Source organism: Tyto alba, unplaced genomic scaffold (genome assembly GCF_018691265.1).
Source record: "Tyto alba isolate M040663 unplaced genomic scaffold, T.alba_DEE_v4.0 Super-Scaffold_38, whole genome shotgun sequence".
In the NCBI taxonomy this organism is placed as follows: domain Eukaryota; kingdom Metazoa; phylum Chordata; class Aves; order Strigiformes; family Tytonidae; genus Tyto; species Tyto alba.
The window spans coordinates 5085578-5109419 of NW_024881313.1; the positions used below are offsets into that span (position 1 = coordinate 5085578).

General features: G+C 37.2%; 1 protein-coding gene across 1 annotated transcript in view; it reads left to right on the forward strand.

Moving 5' to 3' along the window:
* SKAP2 (src kinase associated phosphoprotein 2) overlaps positions 1 to 23842 on the forward strand; it is a 121371-nt gene that overhangs the window by 84949 nt on the left and 12580 nt on the right. Inside the window, exon 10 of the mRNA XM_032991441.2 lies at positions 19007 to 19075. Coding sequence (XP_032847332.2) covers positions 19007 to 19075 — 69 coding nt within the window. The remainder of the gene's footprint in view (positions 1 to 19006; positions 19076 to 23842) is intronic.

Below are 23842 nucleotides of genomic sequence, written 5' to 3' on the forward strand. Positions count from 1 at the left end.
AATCAAATTTTTAGTTATTAGTTAACAAATGAAATTTTAAAGTGACATGACAATTAATAATCACTTTGTATGAAATAATGTTCTGTACCCCTTGCTGTTTGGGGCAGTGCAATTATCAGCAATAACTTGAGAGGAAAAATTAGTCATGTCACGTGATGCTGACTAACTTCTTGTATCTGTTAGGTTGAATATTCTGACCATTGGAGAAAAGAACATTTTATATTATGCCTTGATTTTCATTTTAAGGTCACTTCAGTGAACCAAGGGAGCAGACAACATGAGTGACTGGTGAAAATGATTTTTGTAAAATTGTAGCAGCACTCAATTCTTTAAGAGCTGTTTTTTTTTTTTTTAATTCAATTTCATTGGATTGTACTTAGACTACTTCATCACAGAGTACATTTTCTGCTGAAATGGGGTGCAGTGTATCATGCATGCTGAAAAACTCTTCTGCAGTGAATATAAAGACTGTATTACAGGGCTTAATCTTACAGCAAGAGGATACAGCCAGACCTTACTGCAGTGCTTTTTGGATGCTCAGGCTCTTACAGAAGGTCATCCTTTATGCTTCCTTATGCTTTTGCTAAAGAAGCTCTAGATGTATCCTGGGATAAATTACTCTTTTTTTCTGAGCTTCACTTATCTTACCTGTTCATTTGAATATCAAACAGTAAGTGGATCTGGAGCAGTAACACATACAATATTGGTAGAGGGCCAATAGTAAATATATTCTTTGAGCTCTGTCCTGAGAGAATTGCTGCCTTGATATGATTCTGCAAGAATTTAGAGTATTTTCACTCGCATCCCATTTTTATGTCAGTTTTCCAGGAACTGTTGTCTTCTAATGTGGCTAATAAATCTGAAATGTAACAGAACAGCTGTCACAAAGAAAGGATAGCTCTTATGTTATTCAAGAAATCTAGTTTCAGTTTTTAGTTAAATTAATTTATTTCCTCATGATCTTGGAATGATGCTTAATTTTCATGTTATCAAGTAAGGGTTATCTTTCTTTATCCCATGCTTTCTCCATCTCATCTATTTGAATTGTAAACTTTTCAGGAAGGACCATCTTACCTTGTACAGCAGAGCTCTTGATTTTGGCTGTGATGTGTTGGCATAACTAAGTAAAAATAAAGCCTAAGTTTGCAATAGATTTTAGGTGATTGAAATGATTTTTTCTCTTCCATAAATGTGCTTTAATAGTCATTTGCTTAAATGGAATTAAAAACTTATGGCTCTGATGCCTTGGAGCAGTCCTGCTCTTCTTAATCCATAGCATATTGAAGAGTATTAGAATGAAATGCAAGATGACAAACCTCACAGAGGTAGGCTTTATTTGGTTCTTGTAGAGCTATTCATCTAAACGTGATGCTAAAAGAGCATACTCCAGTTGGGTCTTATCTGCCTTAATTAGGCCCGATTGGTTGTATTTCATTCCAGTTGTCTGTCCTTTCTATTTTCCCAGGTAAGTGAATTACTCTTTCTTCCTTTCATAGTCAAAGGGTGGAGCATCATTATCACTGCTGTTACCTGACTTAATAATACAGAACAAACAAGGAATTCTGAATGCCTGTTAAGAGAACAGAAAACCCACATTATTTGTATAGCCACAAAGCTGTGCTAAGCTCTGGAATGCAGAAGGCAAATACGCTAGATCCTTGTGAGGAGGAAGAAGAAATTAATCTTCACTTTGTTTTTATCCTCAAAGCATCTTTCTGTTACAGGCTTCTGATCCTCATGTTTCTGCACATCCACTAGCTTTATAAATACTGAATTTCAGGTACACAGCTCACTGTACCTTGTTATTATTTATTTGTCTATAATTTGAAATTTCTCAAGTAGGTAAAATTTTGCATTTCTGTGGTTCTCCAGTGTTTTTTTTTATATCATAATTTCAAAAGCAAATTAAGCCAGTTCATGATCCAGTTTGTTTGAAAATACTGGATTTGGTATTTGAATAAAAAGTGTTTGGATTAAAAAGAAGATAGGGAAATTTCTGCACAGTTTTAAAAATTGGGAATTTTTGAGAACTGTTGCAGTAATCAGGACTGACTGATGCTGTATTCTCTAGCTATCTCATTGCTCAGCTATTTTTTTCCCTTGCTTGTGGCAGGAGACAGTGTAGATGAATTTTCCAGGCAGGAGCTGGATAGCTTCAAACCAGTATCCAGAAATGGTAACAGTCTATTAGCCTATTAAAAGTATAGATTGCAGTGGCATTCAATTTATACTGTCTGCTGGCAAGAGGAGTGGGTTGATTGTTGGAGGGGGTACAGAGAGAGGTGAGAAAATTGATCTTTTGATTTGTTAAGCCACTTTCTTCTTTAATAGCACATACCAATGAATATTTACCATAGAAGCATCGTTTTCCTGGTTGTCAGTATTAGTCAATGTTTTACTGTGGTTATTCGGGTAGAATCAAAAGCATCAGAACTGCCAAAGATTTCCCAACTTTTAAAACCTTGCAAGATTCTTCAGGAAGAGAAAGCTTTATACTGTCTTCAACAAACAAAGCTTTTGTCTTTTTCTAATAAAGGCATGGAGGAAAACTTGGTTAAGCAAAATTAAAAATATTGTTAATAAAGGCCATTTTTGCTTAACTAGATATTTATTTTCTACCTTAGTACACTCTATGTAATTTTGCAGTTAACAGCTGCATATTATAAGCTGTAACATAAAATAACTTCTAATACTGTAGTATTAAATAACTGTGTGCGTAGCTACCTGGATGCATAGGCTTTCTAGCTTAGTGGTGTTTTAAACAATGGAGTTGTCCTTCTCAGAGGAAAAAACACTTGCTGACTTTAAAGATATTGTCATCTGTTACAGCCCTTGAAGACTGAATTTTTTTATTAACTCGGGCTTTCGGTGACATAATTTTTAAGGGCCTTCAGTTTTGTCTCCTGTGGTTTCACATCTGTATGGAGCACATACCCAAAACTTCAATGCCAACTACTGCCAGCCACCATGATCCTTTCTACAGCCTTGACTCAATTTGTGTACTGTCCACAACACTGTTGCACAAGAGGGGAAAAAAAGGTGTTAATCTAAACTAACATACTTATCTTAATTTTCAATCTTGTGTTGTCTTTTTTTCTTCTGTTCTTTCTCTGCTCACAAACTTGCATTATAGCAATAGGTTGCATGGTGTACAGTATAGTTTCCATTAAAATTGTTCTAAAGATAAGGTTTAATTCTTACTTTGGTGATGCTTAGTTGGTGCATGGAGATAAAAAGCTGCTCTTACAGGACGGGTGAGGTTAGAAATCCCCAAGCAGTGCGATGTAACATGAGGCTGGCATTGTTGGCTTTGTGCTACCTCTTCTCAGCCTGGCCGTAACACAGAACTTTTGGGTGAGAGAGGGAAGGACAATGAAATTCAGTGCTGCGGTGATCTCTAGTCAGGGACATTGCCATGGAGAACTAATCCAGCCAACAACTTGCAGTATTTCTTTGCTGTAAATTAGAGGATTGATTCAATCACTGATTGGGCCAAGGATCATGGGAATGGAAAGCTTGCTTTTGTCTTTTGGTTCCCACTCTCAGTCTCTATCAGGCCTCTGCCAAACAGTTTGGTCAAGCCCAGGTATCTGACCAATAATTCTCTTTTGCAGCATAGTTGGAAGCTTATCTAGGGAAACTGTAACTAAGGCAAAGCTCAGGGGAAGGTAAGAAATATCTTAAGTTTTATGCAATAGGAAGTGTGCTATGCAGAGAAACACTTTTGTTTAAAATAAGTAAACAAATTAAAAGTCTTTTAAATAGTTTTAAAATTACATTGATATTGTTCCAGAACTTATTTCTGACATTGAGTATGAATGTAGGGAATGATCATTCTATTTCTATCTTACGGTTGTCTCTTTAAGCAGCTTTGTTGCTTTAATTTTTTCTAACAGTTAACCTCTGCAGTTAAGCAGCATAACTTAATACCATCCTCATCCTCTCTTTTTGCTGGATTGCTTGAGCTTTGAAGAAGGAAATTGTTTTAATGATGTTGTACCCTTTTCATGAGCATGGAGGGGGGAAAAAAAAGAACGTGCTCTCTGATTTAGCCCTTCTTGGGAAGAAGGAAGTAATGATTAGGTAGTGGAGTATGAGTGTAAGCTTGATCTGCACTCATGAACACTGATTCATAGCAAATATTGGTGTTCTCAAAATGTAGTGTCAACTTGTATTGACTTTTTGGCACTAGAGGTGAAGATTTCAGTGTTATGTGAATGAAAATGCCTTTTCAGGAGACCTTTCTTATTTTAGAGTTTTCAGTATATCACAGTCAGGGTCTGTGGGCCCAACATAGTGTTTGGTGTCAAGCAGTCCCAGTTGCAGATTACAGCTATATAATCAGCTCCTAAAGCCAGTCAGTTAAAATGAAGAAACTGTTATTTGGTTGTTGTAAACCAGAGCAGTAGGGTTAAGTCAGCAGAGACACAGGTGATTATGGAGTCTGAGACGTTACCTGTGATCATTGCTGTTAAGTCAAGATACTGCATATCCTGGTATATTGTCTAAATTCCTCCAAGTGTTGTTTACCTCAGTAATTAGGGAGTTCTTTCCTTCTTGTCCACAGAAGTTGTATATAATGCTGATGTGCTATCAATTTTTGATTTAAATTTTTCCACAGAAAGAATTCTAAGTGTTTTTAATTGGTAAATGAAGTGATCTCAAAGTATAAGTAGGGTCTAGAATATTTGAAGCTAAAAAGACCAGATATAAGATCAGCATTTTTGAGGACAGTACTAAAGATGAGTTTCCAAAGTAATTACTGAAAGTGTTTGGAATAATTTCCATTAAAATATCTTTCAGATTCAAGAACACAGCTAGAGATTTTTTTCTTCTAAAGCAGTGAGGATAGGTTATTCTTCAAAAGCATTTTTTCCAAGATTGGATCTCAGTGTTGTTAAGAAATTAATATTTTTCACTTGTTTAGCCATTGTGTTATTTTTATAGATGGAGTATTTTTGCCGATAATATCTTGCTGATAGGTGGACTACCAGAATAAGGAGAAGGGGTGTGCTACAGAGCTTACTCAGTTTGCTGTAAATTACAAGTAATTAAAATAATACGTGAACAGTAAAAAGCAGAGGTAAACTACCTTTTGGTGTCAGGGAATAGTAACGATTTTTTTTTCTGTCCAAGATGTGTGGTTTTGTTGTCTTGATCACTGGGATTTGGGGTCTACTAAGTGTCTTTGATTATATGCCAGGCATGGAAATAATTGAAATACAATCTCTTTCAACTGTGTATTGCTGAATCCCAACTGTTATGATGAAGTGGAGCTGCGTCTGAATTCTCGGTCACTCTGGGTTTTGAGGCAGTATGCTTATGCGATTTATATATACCTTGGAGTGTCCTTCAGCTTGTAGTAAATGCTCATGAGACATGAGTTATGAATCCAGACAACTTTTTGTATTTAAAGACATTGCATCCAGAAGAGGGGTAGGAACTTGATACCTGGACCTCAGCTTTTGTTTGTGACAAAAGCTTGGGCTTTATCTTCAGTTAATGCAATTCTACATCTAAAGAGGGAAACTTTTCTTTCTACTGATGTTAGGTGTCAGTGATGGAAGAGGAGGTAAGACAATCTGGTGTAGCTGAAAAGAATGAGATGTCCATTGAGTGGGAAGTGGCAAGTCTTTGGGAGGGAAAAGAGGGTTCACAGGCTCTTCTGTGTTGATTGTACAGTGAACAACAGGTGGCCCATAGCTGTTGGGAAGCTTACTGTTGGTGCTGAAATCCAACTCCTGTTGCCCCATCAAACACATGTTCACAAACACAAGTGAGGAGGCCAATAAAAATAGAATAATAACTGAGTACTCATATTTAGTCTGATTTCCATGTGAGGGGTATTTTCACTGATTGGACTTGGGGTGGGGTTGTCTACTGAGAAATACTCTTACAAAGAGCATTCTTTATTTACAAATATACTTCTACTGCAGAAAATTTTGTGAGATTCAAAGCAGTTAATTAAAATATCTACAGTAAATGGAAAACATGTGCTATTAAGTTTAGGCATTTATTCTCTCTTTGAACTACATGCAAGACTTCATAGTTTTCAGGTGTTTCAGACTTCACAGGTTTCAGAGTTTCCAAGTGGAGAAAATAGAAGTGACCCTCCTGAAGTTGTGGTCGACTGTTACAACAAATGGAAGGAGTTCATGTTGGAAAGACTGTGTTTATCAAAGTCTTGGGTTAGCAAAAGCTGAATTTTATTTCTGTATTTCAGAGATTTAAAAAAAAAAAAAGAAAAGAAAAGAAAAGGAAAATACTCTAAAGCCCAATCAGACAAAAAAAAAAGAATACCCCCCCATCCCCCTCCCCCCAAAATAAGCCAGGAATAGATTGTTAAATCCACATTATCTATATTGTTTTACCGGCTTTTTGAAGCTTGCTTACTTAAAATTAGAAGACATAACTTAATAATACCTAAAAAGGAACTATTTTAATCATGCATTTTTGTGTTTAAAGGAGCATTTCAAAAACTAATTAGCACGCAACTAATTGAAAGGAATCTATTTATTGAAATAAGATATTTTATTTCAAGTACTGATCAATCATTTTTATACTATTTTCTGTGCACCAGCACTAAACAACGTTTGACACTATTGATTTGTAAAACCAATCTGATGTGAATAGTATGTGACAGAAGTTGTTTGTTATTAAGAGATAGAATCCTGTCTCAGAAAACCTTGTCATCCTGGTGAGACAAAATCACATGAAGTAATTTTACTTGTACCATAGTTTTTTCAATGTTGCCTCCATTTCTGACAGCTGGCTTCATGTTAAATGTGAACAAAGCTTTGTTTATGGATGCATATCTTCAGTGGGTTATGGACCCAAAGTTCATTCTTTTGAAAGCAAGGTAGTTTTCTTTGGTAGCATTATTTTTATCTAATTAAGTAGCAGTGCAATAATTCTAATGCAAAGCATTCAGAAGAAATGTCTTGGTATGTGAGATAGCTTACTAACCATAAATTTGAGGAATTGCTATAGTTTAGCAAGTTCAAAGCAAAATTCCAATTGTATTTTGTATATTTATGAAAATAGAAATGTTGGGCTTGCTCTACTTCTTGGGTATTACTGTGATGAATACTGTATAGATAGATCAAGGAACCTTTACTTTTTGAATTTGTGATGAATGACTGCATATCAGGCTATTAAAACCATTAGGTAGATTTTTTTTTTTTGTGAAACAAGAGCAACCAGAGGTTATATGGTGCCTCAGGCTACTGCTTCTCAACTTTTCTGGTTTCCACGAGGTAGCTATTAAAGAACCATAATTTATACAACTGGATTCTCAAATAAGACCCAGCAAGGTGGGCTTTAAAGGCTGAATTAATCACTCTGTTACCGTAGATTCAAGTCTCTTATTTGAATTTTTCAGCCTTAAGAAAGGCATCAGCATAAATCCTTCTGTATATGTCTTCCTCTCAGTGTTCTTTTTATCTGCTGCTCACTTTTCTTCCTGCTCTCCTCAAAATGGAGAAATTAGCCAAACCAAATGCTACTAATTAACCAGAGCTTAATGAATTTTGTTGGCTGTGTGCATGTTATACCCGATTTGCTTGTGTGCTATAGTGTGCTGTGTTGGCAGTGGATGTCACGTTTAGTTTATACATATACAAGGACTTGGCTGCTGCTCCCCAGGCTGGGTAGGAGTCTTGGAAAGAAGCAGGTTGGTTGCTCCTAGGGAAGGAAAATGGTCACAGCAGGGTAGAGCTCCCAGACCACACAGTGGACCAGGCAGAGAGGGCGAGGTGCGTCAGGCTGCTGTGCCCTAGAGTAGAGAGGGATGCTCCAGGGAAGTGCAGTGTGCAGGTACACAGATAAGCTTCGGCGGCAAAAGCAAGAATATTTTCTTAAGAAGCCAGAAGAGACCGAGGAAAGTTTTTGGCAAGTCAGTGAGATTTGGATTAGACAGCAAGGTAGGAGGAAAATTTTGTCATCCAGTAAAGGGGATGTTTGGCGCACGGGATATTTTGTTTCAGTCCTTTTTCTGAAGTCTGCTTTTTTGTAACAGATCTTGATTTCCTCTATCTGAAAACTCTGTTTGTGTTCTAATGAAAACTATTCTAAGATCTCAGGAACTTTCAGTATGCTTCAGGAAGAGGTTCCAGTACTTCCATCTTTGGTTGGTGGAAGGGTTTTCTCTTATCAGACTGTAACAGTTACTTTGCCCTTGAATCTTGAAGGCAACAGTGAGTAAAACTGGGAATTACGGGAGGGAATCTAATTTTCAAAACAAAGCACTGTCTCCAGAAAAGCCTGTGAATCCTACCATGAGGGTTGTCCTTCCATTGTCCCAAAATATAATAACTGAATCTATACTTGCTTCCGTGGCTGTCTCAAACATATTTCCTTAAGAAGTGTGGCATCTCCATTCAACTAAATGTTGAACAGTAGTTACAGATATGTCAATAAACAAAAGTTCAAGGTGGATACAATTTTTGTCATAATTTCTGTACAGGTCATAAGACCCAATTTCTGCTCAAACTGCCTAGCTCAGGCCTACAACTGGTGGCTCTTACAGTGCAACTGGGATGTGTTGTGTCTCTGGCATGAGAGCTGGGTTAATCCAAAGTACCAGCTGTGAGGGAATTCAAGTAATCTGGGACCCTGGGGGCCCTGGGTTTTTCTGAGATCCAGCTGCATGCCCATCCCACAGTAACACGGTGAGCTGCCTGGGGAGCAGTTGTCATCTGCTTATGAACTATTTCAGATCCCTGCTGTCCTGCCTCACCTCTCTGAGGTGCATCGTGGTATGTGGTGCGTCGGGCTAGTAAGACCTTCTATCTAGAGTTGCTGGTCCCACTCTGGACCTAATGTATGAGAATGGGAGAATTGGGATGGGGTTTGTAGAAACGAATGTGGGAATGTTACCCAAAACGTGTTGCGTGTAAACAGTCTGCGTTGCAGCTATAATTCTCAGTTTATTTCTGATTTAACCTGATTTTTGTTTACTAGTGAATCATAACAAGAATGTTTTTACAATTACTTTATTTCACCATTTAAACTGGAGAAAGGATTTAGCGTAGTTGACATAATTTAATTTGATGGCATGTGCCATAAACAGTGAAAAGAGTCAGTGGTGTGAGTTTGTTACTTTTCATGAAAATACCCAAAGGGTGAAAGCTGCTGAATTTTATTTTTTTGTCAATGTGCAGTTAATGATCAACACAGGGAATGCAAAAATGTCTTGGTAGAACATTTTTAAAGGACTTATAAGAGAAGCATCTGGGAGCCAGACTTTTCTTGTGGAAACATGCCAACGACTGTATTGTGTTTCCTTTCACTAAAGTGAGCTATGCTGAAATGCCTTGTCTTCTGTCCCTTTTTTGAGTGAGTTCATTTCTGGAATCAGACTATAAATTTGAATACTTTAACCCTGAAGATTATTAAAGGATATTATGTGGTTTAAACAAGATGCTTTCTTTATGAATTCTATGTATGTAAATATTATGTCAAGTCACATTTGTCACAATTAGGGATATGTAGTTTTCAGAAATGGCTTTTAAATTTAAATCTTGATGCTGATCAACGAGTATGGGAAACTTTACTTGACATTTGCAGACCTTTTTTTGTCTAACACATAAATTTAAGCCTGAGAAGTATAATCCCTGTACATGGTTGTCAAATAACACTGTAGTGCAGAGTTATACAGTATAGATTAGTTAATTGAATATTTGATTGCTAGATATATTTACATAGAGAACTATTTATATTTTCTGTGTAGATTTTAATATCCACCACATTTAATTTAGCAAAACATTTTAATAATAAGGTTTACAAAATGTCATGTTGAGCACTTAAACTATTTACATAGCTAAGAGCTATTACAGGTTGAGAGAACAAACAAATTTATTTTAGTTACAGTGAATTCACATAAATCTTTATTATGTTTATATGTAAGAATGCACTTATGTGCACACCACACGTATTTAGGCAAGCAACCTCTAGCGCAAATTCCTGTGAACCTACAACACAACCATGGAATCAACTTAAAAATCTTTGTTTTGTCCCTCTGAGCTACTAATTTGCATTTTGTCCAACAATTGCAACTACGTTTTGGGGAGGGTGTGGGGGGACAGAGAAGGGAGCATTTTTTGTTAGTCAGCTAAATAATTAGATGAGTATGTGGAAGCATTAAACCCCAGAAGCTTTCCTTTACATTGTTGAGGCCTGTTAAGAGCAGTATCTTAAAATATTTTATTCCTCCTTTAAATGTTTAAGTGTGGATTTAGGTAAGTTGCCTATTGTCTTGCTTTTGTATGCCAAATTGGAGGCTTTAGGAACATTTTTAGGAGTGGAGCCAGAATTGTGCTTTTGTTGGAAGCTGATACGAAACTACCTTTGGAGATGCTTCTGTTCGGGTGTGGAGGTTGTTACCTAATCTCGATCAAAACAATATAGGTAACATTTTAAAAACCACCTATTCAAACTTAAGGAGTTTGTAAGGAGCTGTATTCTGAAGTCAATTATGAAATTTTCACTTTGTTTGGTGGCACATCAAATAATTTTTTGTTTTCTGAGTTTAATATATTCTGACCAGTTCACTCAGCATATAGGATTAGACAATTCTAAGAGACTTGATTTCTGAAAACAAATCCCTGAAACAGTGACTTTAATTGTAAATACAAAATGTCTGTGAATATAAAAACGGGAAAGGAATGAATGAGTTTCTGTAAGTGGATATCTCTGTAATTTCTTTTATTCTTCATTATAATTATTGTGTGCATATCCACGATTGAACTTGCTTGTGATGACCTTTATCTTTTCTCTTGAGAAGAATTACTATTATCAGGTCTTTCTTCATGAGGAAATAAAAAGGTCAGTGCAAAACTCATCCCTTATTTCTATGCAGTGCACATTACACTTTGGCATATTTGTATTGAATTTTATTAATAATAATTAGATCATTTTGTCAAAGAAATTTTAGTATTCCAAAATGAGATATTCTAAATGGTCTTTCCTGGTATGTACTCCTGTTTTTCCTGCCTTTTTCTACCTCCTCTCCTCCCAAGCTTGCTATTGGTGTAACTAAGATATTACATACTTCTATTCCTTCCAATCCTGTCAGACTAGATTTTTTTTTCTTCTTTAACCTTAAATTGTCTAGCTCTTAATTCTTTTGCATTTATGTTAGTCTAAGTAAAAAAAGAAAATATAGAGAACATAAAGTTGTTGTGTTTTTTTTTTTTTTTTTTTTTTTTTCCTGATGTTTTAAATTTTGTTGTTTGGATTGGATGTCTAGTGCTAGGAACCACACAACTAAGTTGATTCAGCTGTTACTCAAAACGTGACTGAAGATTGCTTATTTGCAAGGACAGCTCCAAGCAGGAAGCTGAGTTCATGAAATCTTAATATATTCATAACTAAACCCAGGAATTGTGTATACGTCTGTGGATTGTTCAGTTGTCCTAATGAATATATTCAGTTCTGTTGTTCAGGTCACTGAGTGTGTTTTTCTTCTCATGATGATATTTTGCTCTTAAAGCCTGAAGGGCCTTGTGAAGCCCTGAAAGCAGCAACCTTCATGCTAACAACCTCTGGTAAATTAACAAAATTTGGGGGGTCTGAAGGGCATATAGTCTTTATAAGAATTGGTTGTGACTACAGAATGGGGCAAGGGCAGGGAAGCAAGTGTACTGGCACACTTGATACTAGGGAAAGTAAAGAAAAAGAAAGAGGAAAGGTGCTAACATATATTCAGGTCTCAACAAGTAGGGAAGGTAAGTAAAGCAAAGCACTATCCTACATTTCCTGAAAACTTGGTAAAATTATGCACAGTAGAGTGAGAAGATCCACCTTGCAACAAATGTGGACGACCTTGCCAGCAGTGCTCAATTTTCTGTCTTGTGTGAGAGTAACTGCTTTTCCGCCAAGGACAGAGATGGGTTCCTTGATCACTTAGTCTTCATACTTGCTGTCCTAAAACATTATAAAAAATACTTTATGCTTGAAAAATATTTTGTTACTTGTTTTTTCCAGTAAACTAGTGAGAAGTCATATAGTATCTTTTTGCTTTTAAAAACATGCTTTTTTAATCTGTTGCCCTAGTATTGTTCATGTGAATGGATGTGTGTGATGATAATACAGGAGAAATGCAGTGTCTTTTTCACAGATGTATTCAGAAAGAGGTGTTTTTCTATAAAAAGTTCTCCAGACTTCTCATTTCTCTCTACTACTTCACTCTGTTATTATTCTTCATAGCAATAGTTATATGATCCAGACAACATTCTTCTACACAAGACTTGAGAATTGCAGCCTTAAAGTGTGTTTTTGTATTTTTCCCTAGTGAGACTGGGATTTTTTTGGTTTACTTCACTCTTTAGTTTAGAAAATGCTGTGACTCCAAAATGCTTTTCTTCGGAGAGGAATTCTATATCTGCTTTTTGGTTTTGATTAAGCCAAACTGTAACATATGCTTAGATTCACTGGGTGGTGTCACAGGAAGGTTGTTTTAAGAGAGAATTTTTTTTACTTCAGAAAATGTATAAGTGACACTGACATCCCAGAACTCCCATATAACGTCTTCTTCCCACCTTCTTTTCCTGCAGCATTGATCCTGAGTTAATTTATATGAAAATCTACTAATCTTTTCTATGAGGATAATGAGGTAACTTTTCCAAGGTCTTCTCAATAGGAGGCAGTACTTCACTTTTTGCTGAGATGGCTGGTTCGGTTATTCAGACTGCTTGCAAAATTGGGAGTAATGGTGGAACACAGTAGCACCTTTTCAAGATATGAGGAGTGCAACTGAGGGGAAAAAAAGTGCAAGATTTCTCAAGGAATTCAGGAAACCTCACATCTGGAGACTTGGCAAGATCTGGACAAAACTGAGTCATTTGAGCTAATCCTGTTCTATAAAGTCATTAGCTTCAGCTGTCTCATACGTGAACTATTAAAATGCACAGGCCCTTACAAACTGCTGCTGAATAGCTTAGTATGAATAGCTGTTTCCTAGAAATTTGATCTAACTTTTCGAGTTAGAGCAGTGTGTTAGACTGAGCAATTTCCACTGGTCCCTTCTATCCTGAAGTATTTCATAATTCTAGCTTTTTCACTTTGTACAGCCAATGCAATTTATTTGAGGCCACTGGGAGGTCAGTACGTTGTCAATATTAATAACAGACTTACATTACTGTCTACTGGTCGGACAGAGGGGTATGTATACTCAACCTTACATACTCTAGAATTTAAAAAATCGTTGTTTTCAAAGAGCTGATTAAAACTTGCACAAAAAGTGTTAGTTGGAGGGCCCTTCCAGTTTAGCTGGTAGTATATTTGAATCAAACATTTTGCTTCCATCTTGGAATCAGACTTGGGTCACATATGTTCAAAGGAATTGGGGCTAGGAATTGGCATGGGTTGTCCTCAACTAAAACTAAAGCATCTTGGTGTGCGTAATATTTCTCATTAGAATATATTTTTATATTGTTCGTAACCTTGGGATCTCCTTCTGTATTCTGTTAGAATGCAATTCCCTATTGTCTGTTTCCCGTGGTATTTCTGAGCACAGTGGTGACCATTTATTCAGATGTAACTCCTGCTCATATTTTGATGTCACCTCATCTGCACTCCCAGTGTTTAGCCTGTGTCTGTGTGATCTGTTTCTGTCTTTGCCTCCTCTGCTTGTGTTGTAGAAATAGTTTTTTTCACTCAAGCTTGTCATGCAGGAATATAACTTCTCTGGTTGAGCCAGTGGGTGGTAACTAGCTGACCCATAGAAGGAGGAATAAAATAAGAATTGTCCTCTCTTCTGTCATGGTAAGAAACGCTTAATGTTTATAATCTCTTCTCTAAATTGCAACCAGCTTGTCTCCCACTTCTGTAACTGTCTTGGAGGCGTTTTCATCCCCAAACATGCACACCAGTACAGTCAGAGCTTTAATAAAATTATTGTCTCCCCCTCTCTGCTGCCCCCCAGATCTCACAACATGGCTAAAAAATAGCACCTTCAGCAGCCTATTCCAAGCCGTTTAATTTGTTTAGAGTGTACCAGAGTGCTGCTGGGAATGAAGGGTGAAATGTCAAGAAGTTGTGTGTAAATCCTCCAGTAATCTGTCATGTCCACAAAGAACTGTGGGAGAGGGACAGATCTGTGGGAATACTGGATTATCCAAGATAGAGTTTATCAACTTGGATTTGGAGATCTCCCTACAGAATGGTGGATCTGGAGTCTAAAAGAAGACACCAGAAAGGAAAAATCCCTGCTATTATAAATGCACACACCAAAGCAAATAAGCCTAGGATCAAGCAGTACATGTGGGATTTCTGGGATATCAAGCTGCTTAGGCTAAAACCCTGTAAGAGTTTGAGTGAAGTGTATCGGTATGTACAGCATATATATGGTGAGAATACTGCTGAGGATCCCCTCCCTAATGCTGGGGAGCACTGTCCTCAGGCAAAGCAGGGTGTTAACTTTTATTCCTTTGACCCCAGATGGTCTCTAGCCCTCACTACTAACGCTAGCAGAAGGTGTCAGTCTGGCCAAAGTATAAAAATGGTTTTTTTCTTAAATTTTGTGTGGTTTTTGCTCTATATTTGGAATTCTTGAATGTTTCTCTAAACAAATAATCTTGTTTGTAAAAAAAAAAAAAAAAAAAAAAAAAAAAAAAAAAGCCAGTTCTCACTATTTAAAAAAAAAAAAAAATACATAGCTAGATTGATTTATGTTCCTTATTAGAGTAATAAGCCATCTATTATGGGGTTAGGTCAATTCATAAAATTATAAATCTGGGAGAGAAAAGGTCTTGACTCTTTCCCACAGTAATCATTTATTCATGTTTGAAAGTTCTTGTTTACATCTGTGCAGAGTCATTATTTGGTAGCAAAAAAGCAGTGTGGAGAACTGCTTGGTGTTACCATGCCATTGTATCTTTTTACTTCTTCTTGCGCAAAGCAGTCCATGCTGTTCACTGCCAGCAGAATTCTTAATTTACCCACCTTTTTGTTTTGCATGCATCTCTCATCCCTGGTGTGTACAATAGTAAAGGCACTGATTTTTTTAAAAAAATTGATTATTTAATAATACAAATATTTTTGTGGGGGTCTGTCTTAAAAGACCTGTTTGTATGCTTACAACCTTCTGACACCACAGTGAGATTTCAGATGAAGATATATTAATGTGTATTACAAGCGTGTGATTGCTTGTATCATTATGAAATAGGTGAACAATTAGTTCACTGCAGTAGTTTTTATCCGAACTGATCAAAACATCTTCCAATGATTTTTCTAACAATATGTGATTGGAATAACAACTTCACATGTTGTAGAGTTCCATGCTGCAGCCGAGAGGCATGTAAATACAAGCTGCTTATTTGCAAGAAGCTTCCAGATTTGCAATATGATTGCTATGGAAACCACACAATGAAAACCTTATAACCATCTGTGTGGTTTGGTAGCTTTTGCTGCATAGCTGAGCTGTTTTTGTTTACTGTTATTAAAGTGTTGAATAGAATATATTAGCCCACAAACTGGAATTATCCAAGGTATAAACTAGTATTGTGCAGTGGCAATGTGTCAGAGACTAGAAAACAGTAGAGTACTGGTTAATTATGGCATTAATTTAGAGTCTAATGGAAAAAGATTTTTAAGTAATGTGTTAGTGGAGGAAACTGCTAAGTTTATATATATTTAGCATGGAGATACCACATTCCATTGAAGGAATGCAGTGTTCTTAGCCATTTTATACTTAAGTAGTCTGATTTTTTTTTTTCTCTCCCCCTTTAAAAAAAAGAAATTGGAAGGAAAAAAATCAATGGATTAATGTAAAAAACTCAGCTAGCGTAGAGTTCATTGTTCACTTTTTAAATTGTGTGGATGGTAGAATCATCTACGATTGGGTGATTATTTTTCTGTTCTTTCTTCAGACCGCAAATTAAATAAATAAATAACTTTCAACAGCTTTCATGGACTAACTGAAAAAACCCTTAACAAATATAGTTAGTTCCTTGTTGTATTGTCACCACAAGAATTTTGTAGGTGGTTTGCCATTAGAGTCTCTGAGTACCAGCAGAGTATGGAACATAAACTGTATTTCAAGGGTTCTTTGCGTCTACAGCTCTGGAAGAGTTCACTGGTTTGATTAGTGTGGATTAGTCTCATTTTGACATAGTCATGATGAATATTTTCTCACTGCAGTGGTAGTGATGGTGTGAAGAAGAGACACAGAGGAAATGCACCAGATTATTTTAAAAGGTCTGCTTGACTCCTCTTACACAGTATCTTAATAATACAGAAGGACTTCTACTGTATATATTTTTTTAAAATAATTTTTTTTCATCTTTTGACTCTATTCCATGTTGCAACACAAACTTTGTTATGTTGGTTCAGACTACAGCCCTAATTCCTGGGGTAACTGAAGTTGCTGTGTTTAAAGGACATCTCCTGCACATAGTTATTGCTTCAGGACATAATACCATAAAACACTAGTAAGAACCATAGGTTCTTTTTTACCACCCTAAGCCAAGCCTATTACATCTGCTCCACCGTGGGCATGATTGCAGTAGCAAGTAGTGTGGACCATTTGCAACAGATTCATAAAGCGCAAGTTTGTGCCGAGGACCTGATGTTCGCGCTATTCAAGTTTCAGAAGAGGTTTCCTGTGGAGTCCCTTTAGTCTGGTTCCACGGACTGAATGCCTGTTAGCAGCTGGACCACGTTCAGTGTCCTTCTGGAGTGCCTCTTCCAGTCTAATTGCACCTGAAAGTTTGTCCTCTCGGTGACAACTGTGTACTGTAAAGCAAAGTGGGATAAGTGGGGATGGTTGGGATCCAAACCAGTATTCTAATATGGATGGCCTTTGTTTGAATTTGTGACCTTTTTGGTATTCAAAGAGCCTTGGTTCCGACACTTTCTCATCTTCAGATATGGATCTGGTGAACTCTTCTTTTCTAGAAAGTATGATTTTTCCAGAAGTGGAATGCATATGTTCTAAACTTTTCCATGAAACCACAATGTAATCTACATGTGTTCGACTGTACCTTATGAAAAAATCTCTTCAAACCTCCTCTGCTGTTTTACTTCAGTTGAAATCCCTCTACTAAAGTCAATTCTCAGTTTAAGCTAGTCTGATGACCATGACGGTGATAGAGTTAAAATCCAGAGTACATTCGACACATCAGTTGATGTAGGTCCAAACATTCAGTAACATGTAATATCAACATTTATTTAATCAATGCATAATACTCTGTGTGTTGGATGAAACTGGGAAGCAATCCTAGAAAGTATGACTGATAATGGGATAATACTACCTGTGAGTGGTGTAATAGTGGTAGGGAAGCCACAGAATGACAGTGCCTCCTAGTGCTCCGGACAGCACATAGGGATGTATTTTTGCCATTTATGCTCCAATTATAAGTGCTTAAAATAAACAAATGAGAGTACTTGGAAACGTGCAACAAGTGTTGTGGTAAGTGGGGGAATACATTTGAATGCAGTAAATCGTTTAGAGTGTTTTGTGTTGTACCACAGCTTCAGATTTTCCCTGTTCTTTTTTTTCCCCTTGGCTTAAATAATAGTTTGTATTCATCTTGACCAGATTTTTAGCTCGTCAAGAGTCAGAAAGCAAAAACTCTTGCTGGCTTGGTAGGGCAGGATTTCAAAGGTCTTTGTAGAGCGAATCTCATGATGTAATATTTGTAGGACTGCGTATATAGGTTAGCAGCAATTATGCATACTCATTTTAACAGGTCTACTCTTGCGCTTTAAACATCTGCTTTAATGTTTGCAGGAACAGTCTTGTAGATAGATTAAATTTTTACAAGGCTAAAAATCCTTTGAACTGTTGATATAAAATTCACTCTTTGTCAAAGTAGATAAGCAATTACATAAAAGTTGCACAATAAGGAACGTTTTAAAGGCTGTGAGTTCTGTATCTGTTGTCTGTCATTAATAAAATATCAAAATTAGTTGCTGAAATATGTGCCTTAAAAAGAAGCATGAATATCTGTATAAGATGTGACGAGTAGCAAAGCCAAGTAGTTTAAATATATTAAAAGTCCAGTTCCAGTTTGAGAAGTGGGTTTATCAATATACTATTTCCTCATTCAGTAGAGCAGCTTTGTCAGTTTTGATATGCTGTAAAGGCCGAGATAAATCTGTTTCTACTTCCTTATGAAGCTAAAGAAAGAATACAGCTAAAAAAAATGATAGTTTGTTCCCTTTTTTGCCTCATCAACAGAATTGTTGACTGTGAAATGTGAGTAGCAGATCTTATGTCCCTGTACTGAGTGGAGTGTGGATTTACTTAAGTGAGGGTGTGGGCATGAGCGAGTTCCCCATCTGTGCTGGACAGGGAGTATGGAGCACATCTTTCAAAATTGCCGGTGGGGATTTTCAGAGTGTTCCAAGCCTGCTAGCCAGAAAACACGCTTCAGAGATGATTGCTGCCAGGCTTTCTATTTTCTTGCCTCCTAAGCTTCCACTAAGCTATTTGATACAGTCTGGCTTGCTTAAAACCATGGTCAGGCGCAGCAGGCAGGAGCACTGAGTGCATGGCATCTGTAGCGGCGGTGTCCCCATCATGCAGGTGTGCAGCTAGTGTGTCTGTGTGATGGGGTTGAAGGTAAGATGTCCTCTGCCTTCTCTGCATACTGCTCTTAAGAACTTCTGAATACTCACATGGGCTGCGGATACATTTTCAGTCCTCGGTTTCCTTTTCTTTATCCTGGCAAGAAATGTACGTAGCAGAACAGGACCCTCATTCTAATTGTCTCAGAATGACTGAAAAACAGCAGAGCTGCAGCTCTGTATCACTGCATTCAGAGCAGAGTGAAAAGGGAAACAGATGTTCACAATTGAGATTTGAAAGAAAGCTCTTGGAGTGTTTGGATGGGTGGGGGAAACCACAGAAATAACAACGTTCCAACTTCTGTACAAATGCAAAATAGTAAACAGAGCTTATGATCTGGAAATGTAGAGTGTGGCTTTCGGACTGATGTGGGCTGTAATTCCTGTCAGCTGAGGTGTCCCCTCAGAATTTCATTTGCAGTTATGTGTTTTGCAGAAGAACGTGTTCCTTCAAAGGCTGAAGTGCCAGGAAAACTGAGCCAGGAGAAAGTTACCACCATTTCAGGTAATTAAAATACTTCCTCTTTATTTTGTGTATGCACTTCCTTTTTACCTTTACCTTCTTGTCTCTTCCCTTTGCTGTTTTAAAATAATGTTTTTATAGCTCTGTAAAGCTGTCTTTTTCACCTGGGTATTCAATGGCAGCAAAACTACTTAGCACCACTTAGGATGCATGAAAACCACTTGAGAAGGATTTATAAAGTAAGCCAATTTATACAAGGTATTCCTTCCTGAATTACTTTGTAATGACTCAATTAGCTTTCATTTCTGCACAAAGGAGATTTAGTTGCATAAATTAGCTTATCATCATTGAGGAAGTGTCACTGCTAAAGGACAGTTTATAGATACAACATGCAGTTGCTGTCAAACCTATAAGAATGTAATATAGACATCTGTGTATACTTTGTGCTTGAGCAGAACAGACTTCTGCCATTCAGTGACTAACAGGGGACAGCAAGTTGCCCAAGGGACTGGCAATGTAGACGTCTCTGAAAAGGTCAACTTGACACAGGCTCTGACAATCGACCCAAAGCTCTGTCTTCTTTGATAAAAATCAGATAAACTTAAGACCACTAATTGATCTGCAGCCTGTTTAAATGTTGGCCATGCATATCTTCATTGCATATGATTACCACAGAAAGCAAATGAGTTGGGTAAGAAATGCCAGAGTCCAGTGACAGCAGCATAAAAATTGGAAAAGGACACAAATGCCCAGAAAGGCTGTGAAGGATATGCTCTCAGTTTTAGCTTGGCATCCTGCCCTTGTACTAATTATCTCTGGAACTGAAAAAATAACTGTAAACACCATGTAAAGTCACATGGCCAGACAACTTTTCTTGACAGAAAGGTATTTCCAGTTATGCTTAAAAACAAGATATATATGTGCTTCAAGGGCACAGACCTTTATCTAAACTGTTGGTGATTTGACAGAGCAAGTAGAGAAGACTTGCTTCTTATCAGACCTTACACCTTTTTGAGATCTGCTGCATTGTAACTGTGACCTGCACTGACATGTAATCTGACTCTCCTTCCCCCATCGTACATAATACACATAATTCTTTCAGGGCTGTCAAGGAAAGGGTGGGCAAGAAGAGTTCCTTTAGGAAGTAGCTCTGCAGTGCTCTTCCTGTTGCAACATGTGAAGAGGAAACAGAGGCCTGATTTCCTGACCCATGCAGGAAAGCAGGAACAGGTTGCTGTGAGGAGTTTTGGGTTGCTTTTCTTGGAAAGGAAACAAGAGCCAAGTCATCAGATGCTGTTAGCATTGTGCTCTGCTAAAAACATGTGTAAAACAACATGACTCATTACAGCCTTAATATTTAGTACTCATTTAGACATTACCGTAATTATAAGAGTGTGTTGTCATAAGGGAGCATGAGGTCAATCCAATTATAAAGTTGCCAACAGCATTTTTTTTATCTTCTTGAAGTTCTAATTTCTTACTTTTAAGAAATCAAATCCTTAGCGCTTTCATTTCTGAAAAGTTTCTACTGCGATGAGAACAGTCTTACTAGTATTTGTGTAATGTCCTTGAAAATACTGTAACAGTTCTCCCCACGTACCAGATTAACTTCAAGCAATAATTTTCTGATCTGATCTTACTTAGTCCACTATTTAACACTGGAAATTTATTTGACTTTTAGGGCTGAGTTGACATGAGTATTTCTTATAAGAATCACATCAGAAATATCTAACCCGATTCAAGAATATTTCACAATTTTCCACACAAACAGTGCATACATTCTGAAATTTAATTTATTGCCTAGCTTTACTGAACCAGAATTTCACAGAAAATACTCTGCAAATTGTCTGTGAGCTCAGCCTGATAAGTGCAAAAAACCTTTCCCTCCCCCCCCCCCCCCTTTTCTTGCCCTAACTTATCTCTACTTCAATTATTGTGCAGACTTGAGTTCTTTTTATTCCTTCAGTCTTGATGCTGACTGTTGCTGCTGGATAGCTTTACATTAATTGCTAGTGACCTAATTATTTAAAAACACCAAAGCATTGAAAGTTTCAGTTATATAATATGGTTTGCTGGGTCTTTTTTGCTACTGCTATCTACCCATTATAATTTCCACAATCACACAATGTGTGGTCTCAGTATAAATACCTTGATTTTAGATTAATTAAGGAACAATAGGGGAAGGGAAGTGAGAAAGACTAGACTGAACAGATTGGGCTAGATTAGAGGTTGAGTCCAAATAAATACGCTACAATTATTTTGCCCTTATTTCATAATTTGTGTGTCATGTGGGAAAAAGGGCAAGCAAGTGAACAGGCATTCTTTGCAGTTCAGGACAGCATCAGAACAAAAAACTGTGTTCTTATCAGGGTATGTTTCACCTGGGCATTGAGACTCAATACTGAGAGTCTAAATGACTTGGGTAAGACAGGGTCATTCTGGTAGCATTAATCTTTTAACTTCACCTGCCTCTCCATCTTTAAGCCTTCAGTACGGTAAATTTTGAGCACATCATCACCAAAAGGGGATACAGTAATTTTCCAGTTCACAAATATTGTTAAGTAGCCCAGACTAGTAATCGTCAGACCTGATGCTATAAACTTCTGAAGAATCTGATCAAGAGTCAAGGAATATGAATCAGAATGGCAAGCTGTTTAACATACTGGGCAGTAGACCACAGTGGTGAAAGGAAAACATACACACGTGGTCCTTCATTCCACAAGCAGTGCCTAACTAGATAATACAACTACTAGCTCTGAGTCACTACTGTAGTAGGGTTTGCTAACTTAGATGCCATCAACATTAAAGTGGAAGATCGGTGGAAATCAGGCACAGTCATACTTAAAGTAGTGCATTTCCATACATGGGCCATCATTCCTGTTTTTGTTTTGGTCAGTTTACTTTTCTGCCAGGTTTGTGCTCGGAAATGGCAAGTGCCAAAATTGGCACAAGGGAGGAGGCAGGAATGGAACAGCCTGCAGCTGGATTGGCTTAGGCTGCAATGGGACAGGGCACTTAAATCCCTCTGAAATATGTATTTTTTTTTTTCCCCAGGTTGTTTTTTTCTGTCTGTTGAGGTTGTTAGAATATTCTTACATTTTTTTTTTCCCCTTGAGTTAATCCATGGGCATTCTTAAGTTTTAAACAGTCTACAGTGTTTGAAGTGTTTGCTTGAGTGATATACTTGTCAGATTTTTTTTACCGGAACTGTTCACCTTTATTTCTTCAAGCATGTATTGTCAGGTGCCAGTATTTTTCAGTGAAATAAGCAGTCTGAGCCTACTGTCAGGAAGGCTGGCAGCTGCTGCTAGTTTGATCTGTCAAATAAACTCTGAAGTGTTTTCATCAGTATATTGGACAAAAGTATCTGTTGTTCCTATTACTGTTACTGGAAAAACAGAGATGGCAGGAGAAAACCAGAAGAATTCCTTGTGGAGGAGTTTGGAAACTGTTGGATAGTTGTTCATCCAGATAGCTGTCCTGGAATGAAAGAAGTATTTCCTGGAGAAACAACCTATCCAAAATCCTGCTCAGCCATTTCTTGCGATCGGTAATATTAAAAACAGTGGGGAGGTAGAACCAAACTGCTTTCTACCCAGTGCTACATATTTAAATTTTTTTAATCATGTCTTACTGATATTTCTGGCCAAAGAGACCATGCCTTGGAAATACAACAGACTTTAGTTAAGCAATTATATCATCGTAATATTTTTAAGGCACAAACCATTTCACAGTGTGTAAGAATAGAGTGTAATTGTGACAGAATAATGCCAGCAAATCACTACCTTTTGAATTTGAACTCTAATGGACACATAAATTCTTGATGATAAATCCACCAGCTGTCTTCAGGTATTACATGTGTTTAAGAAGCTCTACATAATTTCAATACCATATAAATACCAAATTCCGTTACCCAAGTCTCCTGGTTTTGTATTATTCAGTTCTTCAGAAGAAATCAAATGAAATTTGGCAGAGTCCTCTCTGACTGAAAGAGGGGCTGAAGAAGTTTTACAGAGGTTTTTGCAGCTTTTTTTTTTGTTCTACCTCTGCGTTTGTGAAGCTCTAGCAATCATTTTATGAAGCATTTTGCACTTTAGATACATAGATTCTGAAGTTAAATTTACAATTGGCTTTTATGCATGCATAGTTGCATGTACAGAATTTGGAGAAACTTATGCTGGTGGGCATAAGGGGGGATTTTCCGTTTTAAATTAACACTTGTTGGAAGACTGGCATGGTTGTTCACAAATTTACACTGGCACTTTCTCTCCCTATTTTTCATTTCCGTGCTCCTGATATACTGGTGTATGGTTTTCTGAGAAATGTGGCTTTCTGATTTAAATTTGTTATGTTGAATTCACACATAAGGGCACAGAGGTATTGTTAGGCTTTGGGCAACACCTTCACGGTAGCAATAAGCTTATTTTAAAATGCATCTTTTCCAGTATTGGCCATGTTATTGGTTGAGTTGCCTTCTCACTTTAAGGCTTAATTAAATGCTCATGATGAGCATCTAGGGAGATGTGTCTCACCCACTGTGGGATCTCTCCTGTTGCTGATGTTCCCCATGTAACTCCCACTACTGTTAACAGGAGTTACTTCAGGCACATAAAGGTAAGAACAGACTTCAAAGTGATAAAGATCAGTGTGAAAAGTCATGATTCATTTCAGTGCAATTCTGAAGAAGTAGAAGTCCTGATTAATGTGTTTTAATCCCAATCAGTAAGACAACTGCTGAAAGATTTGAAAGGTGAGATTTACAGAAATAGCACTTTTATTTTTTTTTCTCACATGGGCTTACATTATATT